The 18,704-nt window shown below is 33.4% G+C and overlaps 1 protein-coding gene across 1 annotated transcript in view; it reads left to right on the top strand.

The window, feature by feature from the left end:
* LOC134689727 (MAM and LDL-receptor class A domain-containing protein 1-like) overlaps positions 1–18,704 on the top strand; it is a 56,109-nt gene that overhangs the window by 13,976 nt on the left and 23,429 nt on the right. Inside the window, exons 5-16 of the mRNA XM_063549693.1 lie at positions 65–169; positions 1,467–1,557; positions 2,231–2,372; positions 4,672–4,756; positions 5,712–5,924; positions 7,799–7,925; positions 8,466–8,582; positions 10,704–10,813; positions 11,160–11,275; positions 16,405–16,559; positions 17,535–17,648; positions 18,182–18,273. Coding sequence (XP_063405763.1) covers positions 65–169; positions 1,467–1,557; positions 2,231–2,372; positions 4,672–4,756; positions 5,712–5,924; positions 7,799–7,925; positions 8,466–8,582; positions 10,704–10,813; positions 11,160–11,275; positions 16,405–16,559; positions 17,535–17,648; positions 18,182–18,273 — 1,467 coding nt within the window. The remainder of the gene's footprint in view (positions 1–64; positions 170–1,466; positions 1,558–2,230; positions 2,373–4,671; positions 4,757–5,711; positions 5,925–7,798; positions 7,926–8,465; positions 8,583–10,703; positions 10,814–11,159; positions 11,276–16,404; positions 16,560–17,534; positions 17,649–18,181; positions 18,274–18,704) is intronic.

Consider the following 18,704-nt stretch of genomic DNA (forward strand, 5'->3'; position numbering starts at 1 on the left):
TTATTAGAATATATTGCAAGCAGTTATTACGAAAAATCCTGTTTACGAGAAATTATAATTACAGGTTCAAGGACTTCATCCAGAAGATAGTGCTAAGACGTATGGTGATTCCCATGACTCACACAGACTTATGCCAGAACAGATAGAAGAACTTAAATTAAGGACGTTGGTAAGTAGATTCTACCGACCCTTTGATATACCAATGTCAGACATATTCATATCTGTATTAAGGGGTGCATAAGGAATTTAACCCATTACTTTTTCAATCAGTAGTTGCATGCTTAAATCACATAAAATTAGTCAAAAGAAATCAAGGTTTTCAATTATCAAAATAAGACTTTCTATAAATGCTATTTCTCTAATTCTATGGAAATTTATCCCTTTCCGCACCCATTGTATAAACATAATTTAATCTACGTGTGGATGCCGGTGATCTCAGAAGATCATTGGATGATTTTGAGGGTCATGACCTTTTCAGCTAACTGGATGAATAAAAAATGCTATAACAGGTGTTAATGAAATTGACAACTTCTTGCAATGTGAAAGGCACTCGAAGGGGATTTTCGGAAACAAAAAAAAGAAAATGTATTTTTTAATCATTAGAGAAACAGATTCTTACATAGTTACTCGTGGATTATCGGATTTATCCAATCTCGATAGTTAAATTATAACTTTTAAAGTCCTCACCGAGGCTCGGACTTTAAAATTGATAATTTAAGTATCTCGATTGGATAAATCCGATAATCCACTAGTATCAATGTAAGAATCTATATATATCCAATGACACTATTCCTGTAAATTGTGTGCTTTATATTTCTTGAAATTTGTATATTTTTGTCAACCTGTATTTCTATTATTTTGATACATTAAACAACAACACCAAATGTCGCGAAGGCACGCAAAGGTTATCTTCAATTATGTCAACAATTTAATATTTGAAATTGATTTTTTTATCTATATATCGACTGAATCAAATTCCAAATTAAGACAAATCCTTGCCTTTTGTTTTTTATCCGTTATGATTAACTGAACTTCAAACAAACGTACACAGACAAATCGGATTTTTCTAATTATCAGATGACAGTAATAAAAGCAAGCACAACACCAGACTCGGAGTGACATTACATTTGACATTTCTGCCTGATGTGTCAGATACGGTGTCAATCAAATGGATTCTTTTGGCGATTGTCATACAAGTGAGAGGTTAAGCTAGCTTTAACGCTAGCCATGTTTAATTCACCATTTCCTCCTTACGAAAATGCCTGTACCAAGTCAGAAATATGACATTTGTTATTCAGTCGTTTTGATGTGTTAAAGATTTTGACTTTGCCTTTTGATGAGGGAAATTCCCTTTTGAATAAGACTATGAGTTTGGTTTTTTTAATATATATCGTTTTACTCATGTATTTTATCCTTACTACTAATTTGAAATCTTAATATTAACACAATGTCACATATTTGTCCAGGTCAAATCAGATATCAGAAATAGAAATTTTGACGCCTATACTAATTGGCTTTGGAAAGACGGAATTATTCCTTATAGGATATACAACATGTGTAAGTACTGGATTTGTGTTACAAATGTGAATAGCATAACTCATTGATCCCTATGATAAATAAACAATGAACAAAACAAGTATACATTTCATGCCTTCAAAGCGCCTTGATGGGTCTACCTTCGTCAGGAATGCTAAAGGTAAAATATTTGAAAGTCAGAGATGTTGAACAATGTTTAACAACAGAAGCAGTTGAAGACCTATATAATCAAAACGACTAAAATAATAGACCAAAGGCCAACACATGCAACTACTAAACGTTTTACAGGTGTAATTATTACGACTCATAATTGATCAGGACAGCCAGGAAAGGTTTACAATGTATTCCTTTTACATTTATTTACAAATCGGGTAAAAAGCAACTATATTTCTGTAAAACCCTAAAATCTTTTTCAAACACACCATACCATTGCAATATACTATCACAATGAACGCTCAGAGCCAAATATTTACAAGTCACTTTGTACTTCTTTGGGTTTAAGGGGAGAAACTTAAAACTTTGTTTTTTACTTGTTATCCTCTCTAAAGAGATATTTGACCCAATTCAATTTTCTATCTTATTTCTAATAGATTTGTGTAAAAGATATGTAACATGTAGACTCAATGTTTTTTTGTTTCTTTATAATTTTTTTCTTCAAATCTAGCACATTGTTGACATCCTTTTACTTTTACAGCAGCAAGTTCAATTACAGTAATAGACAAGGCCATTAAACAGTTCCATGACAACACATGTATCAAATGGATAACAACAACTGATCCCCTGTACAACCCTTCAGCACTTGGACACCAGAATGTGATAACATTTATAAATGAAGGGTATGTAAAGAAATATTTATTTATATTAAGCTGGAAATAAGTTTCATTTCATGTTGAATAGCATATAAGATAAAAAATTGCGGTACAATTGGCAATTAGACAACTCTTCGCCAGAGACTTGAAAGGTTAGCATTTTCACCATACAAGTTCTGTAGCAGTTATAAACAAATCTATTCAACAGTTTTATGACAACACATGTGTTAAATGGACAACGACTACTGATCCCATTCACAACCCATCAGCACTTGGTCGCCAGAATGTCGTAACATTTATACATGACCAGTAAGTGAGATGGAAGATGAATATGTTAATCAGAGTGTTTTATTCAATGTGGTTAAATTCATTTTAAAAATGTACATTGAGAGTACTTACGGTCTGTTTCTTTATATATTTATTATGGAAAATGAAGGTTCCTTGCAGTTAAATTGTTTTCATTGTACGACCTATTTAAATAAGTGTTGTATAACTCATTGCAACATTTATAATTGAATTGGATTCATAAAAAATTAAATTGCATGACATTTGTGCTATTTACCGGGTTTTTAATACCATGAACATCACGTCGCGTGCCACATGTGGAGCAGGATACACTTTCCCTTTCAGATCATTTGAGATCCCTTAGTTTTGGTGAGATTCGTGTTGCTTAGTATTTAGTTCTTTATGATGTGTCTTGTGTACTTTTGTTTGTCCTTTTTAGTCATGACTTTGTCAGTTTATTTTCGGTCTATCAGTTTGAATGTCTCTCAGATATCTTTTGTCCCTCTCTTATGATAACTACTATTGAACAACTGCATCGTTGACACCATATTACTTGAGTAAAAGAATTAGAAAAGGAAAGTGTCTTTTGTATAATTTTCTATTCAATTTCAAAGATTAGCGAGGTCGAATACATCTGATAAAAAAGAAATAATAGTTCAATTTTATGAACCACTGACATCATCTAATTTTCAAAGAAATGTGCATAAGTAAAAACTTTATTTTTTTTTTCATTTGTTTTTGTTTTTAATTGTACAATATATTATTGCATATTATATAAATTGAGTTTTGTATTCATATGATGAAATCATTATCTTTTAACATGTTTAACCCCGCCGCATTTTTGTGCCTGTCCCAAGTCATGAGCCTGTAGCCTTTGTCAGTCTTGTATTATATTTAATTTTAGTTTCTTGTGTACAATTTGGAGTTTAGTAAGGCGTTATTTATCACTGAACTAGTATATATATTTGTTTAGGAGCCAGCTAAAGGACGCCTCTGGGTGCGGGAATTCTCGCTACATTGAAGACCCATTGGTGGCCTTCGGCTGTTGTCTGCTCTATGGTCGGGTTTCAATTCTCAATTTTATTTAATACCGGTACATATTCCGGGTCTTGTGTTAACGTATAATTAGTTTTTAGACATAAGAACTTCTTTCTACTTGTTGGTTATCAAGAATCTAAAGTATGCTTTTGTTATTTTCATTGATAAAGACCGTACGGTTGCCTTTAATTCCTATCATCCACTTCATTGAAACTTTGTTGAATAGTCGTCATATGATTTTCTCTGAGATCATTTTTTTCAACAAAATATTAATTATTTTCCTCAATTCTTGTGCTATAAATAATAGAAGAATGCCAAGTTATATTTTGAAATATTCTAGTTTTCTTTTATCAATTTTGATTAAAAAAACATCGTTGATGTTTTATGTGTTTGGTTATAAATCAAATCGCAGAGTTGTATCTATAAAAAATAAATGTTGAACTTATGTGCTAATATATTAATTTGATTCATTGTAGAAACTACTTTTATCGCATTGTTTTAGTCTATTCTTTTTTAAATTAATGTATGTTTGCCCACTACGCTGTGTAATATCATATATTATAACCTATGCCTTTTTGAACTTTTATTTGCGAATCGAGAAAATACGCGTCCCAAGCTTTTTAGTAAAACCAAAAGCCACAGTAATACAACCACAACATGATGACCCTTACATAAGCAACACGACGGGTGCCACATGTGGAGCAGGATCTGCTTACCCTTCCGGAGCACCTGAGATCACCCCTAGTTTTTGATGGGGTTCGTGTTGTTTATTCTTTAGTTTTCTATGTTGTGTCATGTGTACTATTGTTTGTCTGTTTGTCTTTCTCATTTTTAGCAATGGCGTTGTCAGTTTGTTTTAGATTTATGTGTTTGACTATCCCTTTGATATCTTTCGTCCCTCTGTTACAATTTTTTTTTTTCAATAAATACTTACCAGTTTTTAGTGTAATATGAAGTGATTACATTATACATATTTGAAGTAGTGTATTATTGAAATTTTCAGAGGTTGTTGGTCCTATGTAGGTAATGTGTTTCCTACTGGAAGCAGAATACAGTACCTGAGCTTAGAAGAACCATATTGTGTTACTGTAAGTTTAAGAGATAACTGTTTTGCGTTTTAAGTTTTGTGAACGTTCATCGGTAGTTTTACTGTTCCAAATTTAGTTTACCTGGCGACGCATAGCCGAATTTAATTTAATAGAATGAAAATATTAAGGTGCATGCGAGCTTTTGGTTTATTATTATAGCAATTACATGTCAATACATTCTGCAAATGAAAATGTTGGCTTCTTTAGTTACAGACAAGGATATAATGAATTTTACGATTTATGTCATCCAATAGGAACCATTGATACAAAATAATTGCATTGGAAATCTCTTTCACTTTATACATTAATGTGTAACTTTTTGTTGCATGGTCGACCAGTTGACCATTTGAATCATTCCAAATTTTCAAGGAATCAACTGTGCCCTTTTCTTATAAAATGATAAGTGTTAGGGTATTTTTTTCTGTTTAACAGTCAACATTATTTGATTTGTCTATTTCGAACAGTTTTTGCTTCGTGTAGATGATATTATGAACAATTTTTCAGTGTATGTAATTTGCTCTACTAGAGGACAAACTTTATCTAAATTTCTTCTTATCTTTTCTAAAGTAACTTTGAATTAGTCGGAATATTCCATTTAATTTCAAAGATTGGAACTATATGAATGTTAAACGAATAATAGATTTAAATATTACTTATTAATAGTTTATCCGTTTATTACTAAATTTAGAAGTTATTTTTTGCTTAATTACCATTCTGTTTCAGTTGAAAGTTATCGTCTTTTAGGCTGAACTTGAAAAATTTTGATACAGCTTAAACCCAGTTTCTTCAATCTTTTAAATATTGTATTTAAAATTGTCGCTTTTAATATTATTTGATTTTTCATATGATATGTATAAGATATCTTAAATTATATGAAGTCCACTTTTCCCAAAATTGCGGTTTTCATTCTTACAAAAATTTACAAACTCAAGTTTGAAGACTATATCATTTATAGGTTAGCACAGCTGTACATGAGATGTTACATGCCATGGGAGGACATCATGAACAATCTAGAAGTGATCGTGATAATTACGTTACAATTGAATGGCCAAACGTACAGCCACAATGGAATGGATACGCGTATGTGAACAATACCAACATGGTGAAGGAAAACACACAAGACAACAATCCCTATGATGCAGAATCATCTATGCAGTACAGTTTATATGTAGGTATTTTGAGCAGCTGTATGTACTGTAATAGTACAGATAAAAACAGAAAACTGTAACAATTGTGTCGATTTAATGAATAGCAACCAAAAATGAAAATAACATTTCAAAGTGGAAATATCAACTTCAACAATTTACAAGGTTCTGATTTGTTCGTTTCTTAAAAGTCTAGCGATTGTGTGATCCCTTTTTACAAAAACTGGCAAAAGTTTTTCATCAGTACCATATTCACGGATAGTCAAAAATCTGAAGAAGTACTATATGAAACTTCAGCTATCTGTTTAACCAATGAAGCTGTTTTCAAGACAGAAAACCCTTTCATAAATTGATAAGCTCGCAACAATCTCCTACACAGAATTCATATCTGTTCCATATTTGTCTCGCAATACTTTCGTATTATAGAACGGAACGGATATGTGATATCTGCGCAGCGAGTAATGTTCGTATTTAACAGTTATCAAAGGTACCAGGATTAGAATTTATTACGCCAGACGCGAGTTTCGTCTTCATCAGTGACGCTCATATCAAAATATTTATAAAGCCAAACTAGTACAAAGTTGAAGAGCATTGATGATCTAAAAAACCAAAAAGTTGCGCCAAATACGGCTAAGGTAATCTATGCCCGAAATAGGAAAATCCTTAGTTTTTTCGAAAAATTCAAAGTTTTGTAAACAGGAAATTTATAAAAATAACCACATTATTGATATTCATGTCAACACCGAAGTGTTGACTACTGGGCTGGTGATACCCTCGGCGATGAAACGTCCACCAGCAGTAGCATCGACCCAGTGGTGTAAATAATTATCAAAGGTACAAGGATTATAATTTAGTACGCCAGATGCGCGTTTCGTCTTCATAAGACTCATCAGTGACGCTCATATCAAAATATTTATAAAGCCAAACTAGTACAAAGTTGGAGAGCATTGAGGATCCAAAATTCCAAAAAGTTGCACCAAATACGGCTTAGGTAATCTATGCCCGGGCTAGGAAAATCCTTAGTTTTTCGAAAAATTCAACGCCAGACGCACCGAAGTGTTGACTACTGGGCTGGTGATACCCTCGGGGATGAAACGTCCACCAGCAGTGGCATCGACCCAGTGGTGTAAATAATTATCAAAGGTACAAGGATTATAATTTAGTACGCCAGACGCGCGTTTCGTCTTCATAAGACTCATCAGTGACGCTCATATCAAAATATTTATAAAGCCAAACTAGTACAAAGTTGGAGAGCATTGAGGATCCAAAATTCCAAAAAGTTGCGCCAAATATGGCTAAGGTAATCTATGCCCGGGAAAAGAAAATCCTTAGTTTTTCGAAAAATTCAAAGTTTTGTAAACAGGAAGTTTATAAAAATGACCACATTATTGATATTAGCTTATAACGAATATATACATCGAAACGAAAGCCTGGTCAAGGAGCCTTTTTGCATACACAGCAATGATTTTCTGAAACATATGACAGATGACATACTGTATACCTGGCATAACCATTCGGAGCATTTGAGATTACTCTTGGCTTTCCGCGTGGTTTATAAGAATCCAACTGTAAATTTTCTTGTAGTGTTGGGTAAAATATTTCCGTATATGTATAGGCATATATTATCAAAAAGCACATGGTGAAGAAAGCATGGTCAAGGAGCCTGTAGCCATACCTGCCAGTTGTTTCCTATATCCATATGAAAGGTGCAACTAGTGTATCAGGGACTGCTGATCCTTCTAAAGAAGTTGAGTGCACTTCTGTTTTTTTGTATAAGTTTGTACGGGGTCAGTCTTTAACTTTCTGTGTAGTTTTATTTGGGGTATTGCTGTATACTGTATACTGATTTTGAATGAAATTTCTGGTACAGGACTATTTAGCTCTCTTTTAATTGTAGGCTTTTTCCACGAATGGCAAACAAACTATCAAGTTTAAAGACCAACGATTAGAGTTTTTGGCCGATTCAGCTGATGGGTTAGAATTCTATGATATACAGGATGTTACTGATGCATATAAATGTACAGGTAAGTGCAGAATTTAAAAAGATCAATATCTCTAATCTTGAGGAAATCTAATCAATAATTAGAACGACACATTCGACTACTTCCTATAATGTCATGTTTTACATATATTCCCTTTTTAACCGAAACGGATTGGAAATGGACGTTACCAAAACAACAAAAAAACATGCTGTAATAATTTATTACATAATATAAAAAATATAACTGAAAAATTAATCCAAAAGATATCAAAGTTTTTTTTGTATTTACACATGGAGAAAACAAAAAAGATTTACAAATTAAATATCTAAATTTCATGTCTGATTTCTCAAAGGGATAAAGGGTTATATCAGAACTCAGTAGTCGTATATGTGTACATGTGTTAATTTTAAAATTAAAATTCAGTTACAATGTATTTTCAAAAATTGGTTAAACTAGCAAACAAACTACTTTAACGTTACGTAATTTCGAAAGATAGATTAGCATACATGCAATTTAAAAATAGGTGTGTTTATTTGTGATTTAATAAACAAAAAAATATGTGTTATAATAAATCATATTTAGATCACTGCACTAACAGACCTAACTGTCAGAATGGAGGCTTCGTCAACTACCAGTGTACATGTACTTGCCCAGAACACTTGAATGGTGTTTCCTGTGAACAAACGGTCTCAAATAGTCGTGAGTACGAATACAAATGTATTCAGTTAACTCCCATTAATAATTAAGGTATGACTGTATTAACATGAAATAACATGAAAAAATTTTGTGCACACTGAATAACGCGCGTAGCGGGTCATTTAACAGTATGCACCACATTTTTTATTATTTCGAATAGGTAGAAAGTTATTACAGTCATTTCTTATAATTTAATTCTAAATTCCATTTTAAACCGTAGAAAAATCATGGATAAACGTTCATGACGTCACGGTCACTTGACTAAATTATGTCTATGGGCTCATAACAAAATAACGTCAGCCAATCAGAAGACTTGTTAGATCCAACATTAAATTATTAATTAAAACGTTAAATGCATTAAATAATGCAATAAATAAGTAATTAGATGAAATCAGAATAGTTTATTTTTTTACCGTTTGTTTTAATTTTAGTAGCTTTAGTAACATACCATTGTTAACGACTGGAGGAAGGGTATCAAAGTTAAACGTCGAATGGTATTTGAATGTGCAATATTATATAAATAACACATAGCTGAGAGAAAACAATGTTAACCGCGGCAATATCACTATAAAAACAAACAAATATGTAACAAAGAAGCTCAAAAAGGCGTATATCAAATCCAGCAACCTCATTTTTTGCTTTTTTATCATCCGTAAAATATATACTAGAAGTTTCCTTTACCTTTCGTGCGGCTTGTGTATGTAAATTTTGCGAATTTGTTATAAAAGGGGTAAATAAACACGGGAAGGCGTATAAAAAAGCATATTAGCAAAAATGAGAGACAAAAATAAAAACATTGTTATAGAAAATTAACATAATGGCGATATGTTTAAGTACAGAGCCACTTATAGAAACACAAAAAGTTATATAGACAAAGCACATTAACAAAGACAATAGATAAGACTACACAAATTTCAGAACAATATTAAATATTCAGAAAGTATTCCGACGTTTTTAGCTCACCTGGCTCAAAGGGCCAAGTGCGCTTTTCTCCTCACTTTGCGTCCGTCGTCCGTCGTCGTCGTCGTCTGTTACCTTTTACAAAAATCGTCTCCTCTGAAAGTACAGGGCCATATTAAACCAAACTTGGCTAGATGTGTCCGGTGACCCGGCCAACGAACCAAGATGGCCGCCATGGCTTAAAATAGAATACAGGGGTAAAATGCAGTTTTTGGCTTGTAACTCAAAAACCAAAGCATTTAGAGCAAATCTGACAAGGGATTTTTTTTTTCATAAGGTCAAGATCAGATGAATCGGACAACATGTTGTTAGGTTGCTGCCCCTGGATTGGTAATTTTAAGGAAATTTTGCCATTTTTGGTTATTACCTTGAATATTATTATAGATAGAGATAAGCTGTAAACAGCAATAGTATACAGCAAAGTAAGACATAAAAATAAAACAACATAACCAAAATAGTCAATTAACTCCTTTAGGAGTTATTGCCCTTCATAGTCTATTTTTAACAATTTTCATAAGATATGTAAATTTTTACTAACTTTATCCACTGTAACTACTTGGCAAAGCTTATAATAAAAAGAGATATTTGTAAGCAGCAAGAATGTTCAGTAAAGTAAGATCTACAAACACATGAATCAATCTGCTTCCTTTGTTTAATATTCACATAGACCAAGGTGAGCGAAACAGGTTCTTTAGAGCCTCTAGTTTATTTTTTCGAAAAATGCGAGAGGTTATAATTTAAAATTGCATTTCTTATATGAAGTATACCGGAGCTTTCACCATACCCTTAAAAATAAAAATAAAATTTGTAATAGTCTATAATGACAATAATTAATGCAAGATGGGAAATGTATATTCTGTATGCAGGTGAAATTGTTGTATTGGTATATTACTTCTTGAGTGGGGGTAATTGATAATTTCAAAAAAACTCATCTCGTTTGTCCTCGATTCTGGTTCTGAGATGACCGTGTATGAAAAATTCGAGGTATAAGTCTATAATGAGGTAGAATAAGCCGTGTCTGTTGTTTATTTGGTTTCTAGTTCTTGGGAATAAATTATTGGAACCCAATGAAAAACGTTCGGATTGTTAATGAAAAAAAATCATCAATATATTTGAAAGTTAAAAAAAAAATAAACTGGCTTCTTTGATCTTCCTGTTGTATAGACACGTGTGGTGGTGTTATCAGTCTTGGTGCAGGAGAGGAACGATTCATTGAATCACCAAACTATCCAGCTAACTACCCAACAGGACTAGAATGTACCTGGTTAATCAAGGTAAGAATTGTCATCTGATGAAATCACTAGGTGTTACTTACAACCAAATATAGAACTGGTGTTCCAATAAGTAGTGTCTAAATACAAAACATCTCATTTTCAATTAAACGTGTATGGACCACATAAACTGAGGAAAAGGAGCCATTTTGCCACTTTTGTCAGTTTTATCTCTGAAAAGATAAATAGTACAATTTATATTGTTTGATTTCAAACAGGTATATGCCTGTACTTCATTTGATATATTTACAACTTAGTTTTATCAAGGAAGTTCCATTAAACCATAATCCGTTAATTTAAAATAACCATGGAAGCTTTCCAGGTTGTGTATATTTTACATTACTTTCAGGGAACTTCCAATAGTATAGTTCGAGCTTCAGTACAGTACATGGATATATCTGCTGATGCTGCTTGCAATCATTGGTTGGAGTATAGATATAATTTATTAGGACAGAAAGGCCCAAAGTGAGTATCATTGGTTTGAGTATAGATATAATTTAATAGGACAGAATGGTCCAAAGTGAGTTTTCAACACTCGTGACACTGTATTCAATTCTTTGAATATTGTTTTTTATTTAGTCAATATTGATTTTGTTGTCAATACATTTGATAACTATTTACAGATATGTACTTTCTCGGTACTACAAACTGTCGATTCTCATAGTTTAGCATCGAACAAGATCATGTTTTTATCTGACTGAAAATGACGTCTTTACACTAAATCCACTTGATACTTTGTGTTGTTTGTACTGATGGATATTTAATTCTTAGATATATGATTTTTTTCATTAATTGGTATCTGCTTTAAACTAGCTGTCAGCAACTTCGAGTACTCTCAGAAATGTGCTCATTGTTTGTTTTTTTTTTTGGTTGGAGTATAGATATATGATTTATTGGGACTGAAAGCTTCAAACTGAGTATTGTTGATTGGTTATCAAAGATACCAGGATTATAATTTAGTACACCAGCACGCGTTTCGTCTACATAAAACTCATCAGTGACGCTCAAATCAAAATACTTTTAAAACCAAACAAGTACAAAATTGAAGAGCATTGAGGATCCGAAATTCCAAAAAGTTGTGCTAAATACGACTACGGTAATCTATGCCTGGGGTAAGAAAATCCTTAGTTTTTCGAAAAATTGTAAACAGGAAATTTATAAAAATGACCACATTATGGATATTCATGTCAACACCGAAGTGTTGACTACTGGGCTGGTGATACACTCGGGGACGAAACGTCCACTAGCAGTGGCATCGACCCAGTGGTATTAATAGTTATCAAAGGTACCAGGATTATAATTTAGCATTTTGATATAATTCATAAGGACAAACAGGCCCAAAGTTTTGTTGGATGTAGTGTAAATATGTTTATTTGAAGAGAATGATCCGAAGTGGGTATTGCTAGTTGGAGTTTAAATTTATTTTATTAGGATAGAAAGCCCCAAAATGAGTACATAATGTATTGGGAATTGGATTATAGGCGTTTTTGATTTGGACAGAATGGCCAAAAAGTGTCTATTGTTAGTTGGAATAAATACATCATTCATTAGGACAGAAAAAACCCTAAGTGATTTTATTAAATTGTTTCTAATCTGAGTTTATTATTTTGTACAACATTTCGATCTCTTCGATTTGTTTGAATAAATGTCTCTGTTATTGTCAAAATATGTCAATTATATTCTATGTCTGTAGAGTGGGCTTGTCATGTTTAACCCCGCCAGATTATGTATGTATGTGCCTGTCCAAAGTCATGAGCCTGTAATTCAGTGGTTGTCGTTTGTTTATGCGTTACATATTTGTTTTTCCTTCATTTTTTTTTTATATAAATAGAGCCGTTAGTTTTCTCGTTTGATTTGTTTTACATTGTCTTATCGGGGCCTTTTATAGCTGACTATGCGGTATGGGCTTTGCTCATTGTTGAAGGCCGTACGGTGACCTAAAGGTGTTAATGTCTGTGTCGTTTTTATCTCTTATGGACAGTTGTCTCATCGGCAAACGCACCACATTTTTTTTATATTGTCAGCTTATATTCATGATTATTTGGTAAACGTTAAGTACTCATCTGTTAAGCCTCAGTCACACCTTAACGGAGAGCTCGAACGGATGCCTAACGGATCACTTTTTTCAATCCGTTCTGTCCGTTGGACAATTTTTAGTATTTTCGAAAATTTCAACGGACGTCTAACGGATGAAATGTCAGTTGAACTTCCGGTAGGCGTCCGTTTTGTACGGTATTCGTCCGTTTCGTTTCCGTTTCGTATCCGTAACGTGTCCGTTAATAATCTGTTATAGGTCTGGCAGATAAATTCACTGACGGACTTCTAACGGACGTCTTACGAATAAAACGGATGTTGAACGAATGTGAAACGGACTTCTAACGGACGTCTTACGAATAAAACGGATGTTGAACGAATGTGAAACGGACTTCTACTGGACCTACAACGGATAAAACGGATGATGAACGGATCTGAAACAGATAAATGCCAATTGAAAATTTCGCGTCAGAAATTGCCAATTAGATATTATAAGGTTCATGAACTCGTATTATTCATAATCGATCTTAGAGTAAGGGCACGTCTTCACAATCAAGCAGCTCTTATTCAGGTCAGACACTGCCCTTTGGTGGCATTTTGAAGAACAAACCAAAACCAGTTGAAACATTTTGAATATTTAAGAGATTTACATGTATTAATGTTGTCGCCTTTGATTTTTCCGTATATATTGTTCATCCGTTTTATCCGGTACGCTTCCGTTAGGTATCCGTTGGATGTACGTTCGACATCCGTTCTGTCTGGTACGTTTGCGTTTCTCGGACGTTGCATATCCAGTGTGTGTGTCCGTTATGCATTCGTTACGCGTCCATTTAAGTTGGTCAGTACATCAACGGGGTCACAACGGATAACACTTTTGTCAACGGACAACTTTTATTTTCATCCGTTAGTCGTCCGTTCGTGCTATCCGGTAAGGTGTGACTGAGGCTTTCGCAGTGACAGACCATCTATCATGGTTTCTCTTACATTGATCATTATCTATAAATTGGGAAAAGCAAAAGTGTTTACTAGAAATTTGAGGATTATAAATGCGGTACTTTTTTTCTGTAAAGAACACTTAGAAATATTTCATAACTTTAAATTTTTCGAAGATCTGAGGATTTTCTTATCCCATGAATAGATAACCTAAGCCGTATTTGGCTTTTTAAAATTTTGGATCCTCAATGCTCTTCAACTTCATACTTGTTCAGCTTTAAAACTGTTTTAATCTGCATGAGCTTCACTGATGAGTCCTCTGTAGACGAAACACGCGTCTGGCGTATTTAATCATAATTCTGGTACCTTTGATAACTATCATAAATAAAGGCAACAATAGTATACCACTGTTCAAAACTCAGAAATCGATAGAAAAATCCGGGTTACTAAAACTGGAAGAAACGCATAAAATATAAGAGGAGAATAACGACACAACATCAATATTAGCGTCAAGTCACAGCTAATGGAAATCATAGAAGCTAAGGGAGATTTACCAAGAGAAGAACCTCAGACAGACATGGTAAGTGTTGATGGTGCGGCTTTGGTCAATTCAAGACCACCGCGTGGAACATACACTTTTGATGAATACGCAAAAGATGTGATTTAGCCGTACATTATCCATCTTACTTTAAAACATGCAAGAGTAGATGTTATTTATGATATTAACATAGAAAACAGTCTAAAAGCACAAACACGTAAAGCGAGTGGTGCTGGATCAAGGAGGAAAATTTTGATGATGACCATGATTATCTCAGTCCGTGTAATCACGAAGAAGCAGACACAAGAATATTTGTTCATTTCAAAAGTGCAGCTGAAAAAGGGTGTAAGTCTTCACTAATAATCAACTCAGACACTGATGTAGTGGTTTTTGTGGTGTCTCTTTTCAAAACACTTCAATTAGAAAAAATGTGGGTTTTCTTTGGAAAGGGAAAAGACCTGAGATGGCTTCCGATTAACGAAATTAATCATGCTCTTATTCCGAAATCAGAAGCTTTGCCTTTACTGGATGCGACACGGTCTCCGCTTTTCATGGAAAGGGGAAAATATCGGCATGGGAAATATTTAATGATGTAACCTAGGTTTCTGGATGATTCAGTAAGAAACCTGTATTGGTCAGTAACGCTGATATGGAGTTGATAGAGGCATTTGTTGTGGTTATGTACGACAGAACTACAACAACATTTGACATGAACGAATCCAGAATTAAACTGTTTGCACCCAAACAAAGACAGTATGACACCATTCCACCCACTAGAGCTGCACTGATTGAGCATATCAAACGAGCTACATTCCAATGTGGCAATGTATGGCAGGCAGTGACACATGATCAACATCTACCTAGTCCTAGTGTTTGGGGATGGGTTAAGGAGAACGCTGCCTCTTGCCAGGAGTTACACAAATGTGGCTACAAGAAAACTTGTTCTTGTAGATGTAAGTGTTACAAAGCTGGCTTGACCTGTACAACATTGTGCTCATGTAGCTGTTAAAAAGGAATGCATCGGAAAATTTCGTAGATTATTACACTGATCAATCCTCCAGCATGTCTAACATAATTACCGATATATCAAACAGACATTTTCTTATCGTATATATATACCACTATTATTTCACTCGAGTGTAAGAACTTTTTCGACCCAAACCGGAAGTGGTGAATTTTTATTACAATTGTTGTCTGTTTGACATATTTTCATATCATTTTATTGTATTTCAAATAGTTTTCATGACATATATAGCGTTGAAAATTATTAGGACAGTTTTTCAATCTCCACGATTGAGCAAAATGATGTCAATTTTGAATTCAAGATGGCCGCCGTGAAAAAAATCAATTTCATGTTGGCTACCCCTCTAATATGATAGAGTACATCCTAATTAACGTCTATGCAAAATCCCTTGTTTGTATCACCTTTTGCATGATTTTGTCCAATTTAGGTACTAAGCAGCCCCACTACAAAATGTGATACACACATAAACGAGCTAAGCATTAGACAAAATCCGACGAGATTAAAAACATAACATCGTAATTCAATACATGAATTTGATATAGAAAAATATCGTGACACGTCTTATAATAATGTGAATACACACTCAAATATAAAAAAATTACATTAAAATGCCAACACAACATTTCAGGACTACAATACAAATACATAGGAGAACATACTGGACACAGAAACGCAAATAAATCTAAATGCTTATATAACAGATCTGTTATCATCAACGAAGCAATGAGACATTTCTGTAGGCTTGTTACTCCTGGGTGAATTCATAAGCATGCAAAAAAAAGTCAAGTCACAAAAATACTAAACTCCAAGGAAAATTCAAAACTGAAAGTTCTGATCAAATGGTAAAATCAAAAGCTGAAACACACCAAACGAATGGATAATAACTTCATATTTCTGACTGTATACAGGCATTTCCTTAAGCATTTGTTTATGCAGAAAAGGCCCTGTTGGCTTTGTTTGTTATACAAAAAAATTATAAAGGCCAATATGAAAAAGTAGCAGTTTTCAAATCTAGTGTGTTGCAACACATTTTTTTTCATCATTGGTTATTTGTTTAAAAAACAGGAAATGTGGTACAAACTTTGTTGCGGATGAAGAGATATGGGATAGTACACTAGATGAGCTGAGCAATGCTATGATGATAATATTTGACAGTAACACATTTTCAACAAAACCGGCTGCAACAGGATTCTCCATTAAAGTTCAATCGATTGGAACAGGTTTGTAATTACCTTAAAATAATGATTTTTTAAATGTCTCTCCAACTTGCAGAGCCGTTTCGATTTTAGGCTTTGTGCGTCAAAAGTCTCTTTTTTTAAATTTCGATGAAGGTTTACTTAAAGGCTGCACAATAAATTATTTATTAACCACATTTCATTTTTATTGAAAATAGTGTTTTTGAGAATGTTCCTGATTTGGTACAAGCATTTTTTTTTTATGTCGAAAATGTATATTAACTAGTGAGCATTAAAAATGAAACTTAAGGATTTATTTAAGTTTTCTTTTATCGGGAAAACTTTTTTTGTATTGTCCTTCAGCTTCGTCTTTTATTGTCCTTGTATTTTTCCGAATCGACGTTTGAATAGAAATAGTAGGCATATCACTCCCACCGTTTTTCTCAGCATAACAGAGTAGTTTATTTGCATCATAGTTACTTCAATAATTTGAATTGTAGATCAATAAAATACTATATGGCTATTTGGCTCGAAGCAAAGCATAACATGGGTATGTGCTGTTTTATCGCCAAGTACATTGGATTTACATGGAACTATAATAATACGTCAAGGGAAGGGTGATTTGTATATCTGTATATTGTTAAGTTTTTTACTAGTACATCGTAGGTTAAACATATATAATATTGCTCAGTGTTTCTATTAAACTGAGCAGGTACGACCACAGTCACATGTTGTTGTCATTTAAATATTTCGTATATGCATGTCGACGGACATATCAAATATTGAATTGCCTTGAGGGCGAACTTGTCACAATTGCCTATGGAAAATGCTTTACTGATATTTTTTTTATCATATGGAGTTTTTTATCAATTCAGTTTCAATTTAAAAGTTTAACCACATGTTTTTACTAGTTGTTCCATCTAAAAATGTTTTTTTTTTATTTACGAAAAGATGTGTAAAATGATACGTTTTAGTTGTTTCCCTTTATATACATTAAAAGTTTACTATAAATTTTCTTAGGATGTGTCCATAGCCCTTGTGTATATGGAAAGTGCAATAGTCCTCAGGGTACCCATGGCTATACATGTACGTGTAACCAAGGTATATCCGGGACAAACTGTGATGTGCTTACTGGTGAGTATGTTTACAATTAATGTGACTTACACACACATGTGACCAAGGTATATCAGGGGAAAACTGAGATTTTCTAGCTAATAAGTATGTTATATTAAATGAGGATTCATGTTCCAACTCACTTAAAGAGTGGTATACTGCCAAAAACATTGTTCCGGCTTTAATAAGTGATATCGGAAGATGTGGAATGAATCCATTTTGTTTGGTCTATTGTTTTTCAGTATATGATTTGTTTAAAAATTATTGAAAACTGTGTATGGATATTTTAGGGTCGTATTGTATCTACGAAACAAAAGGCGGAAGGCACAAATAAAACTTTTAAATATCATCAGTCGAGGTCAACAGATAACACCAAAAACAAATAAAAAAAGCCAATACACATAACACTAACGACTGAGCAACACGAATCTGGTCTTAAACATACATGCTTTAATAATATGGTCCGAAAATTTGAATTTACCCAAGAATGAATAATAATCTGTGATGTCACATAATGCCAATGTTATTTGTAACAATAACAATTGAAATTGTAGCTTTTTCAGTAATTGAGTGTTCATTTGAATATGGGGAAAGGTGCATTTTTGAGAATCAGGCAAACAACCAGCTGAATTGGGAATATCAAAATGTAAGTAAAGATCACTTACCCAAATCATCCTGTTTGTTCTTTTCTGTTCTCAACAGACCCTCATTGTCAATTTTTATATGTAAGAGAACTGCGAAAAGCATAACTATATTTGCTATTGCCAACTAGATCTGGTAGATGCGTTTAACATGGTTACCTAACTTTGAAAATATTTTCTGAGAGAATATCATCTTTATTTGTAAACGTGGTGTTACAAGTAGACACGAAAAGGAGAACAGCGTTGGTTCCACTGCGATTTGGGATTTTTATGGCCCCGCAACGAAGAAGTCGGTGCCATATAGTTTCACCCTTGTCCGAAATTCCGAAATTCCGTAATTCCGTCATTCCGTCATTCCGTAACAAACCATTATACGAATATATATATTTGCCAAAATTACGGGCTTTGGACTTAAATCATAGTTATACAGACTTTT

This window comes from Mytilus trossulus, chromosome 11 (genome assembly GCF_036588685.1).
Source record: "Mytilus trossulus isolate FHL-02 chromosome 11, PNRI_Mtr1.1.1.hap1, whole genome shotgun sequence".
NCBI classification, from domain to species: domain Eukaryota; kingdom Metazoa; phylum Mollusca; class Bivalvia; order Mytilida; family Mytilidae; genus Mytilus; species Mytilus trossulus.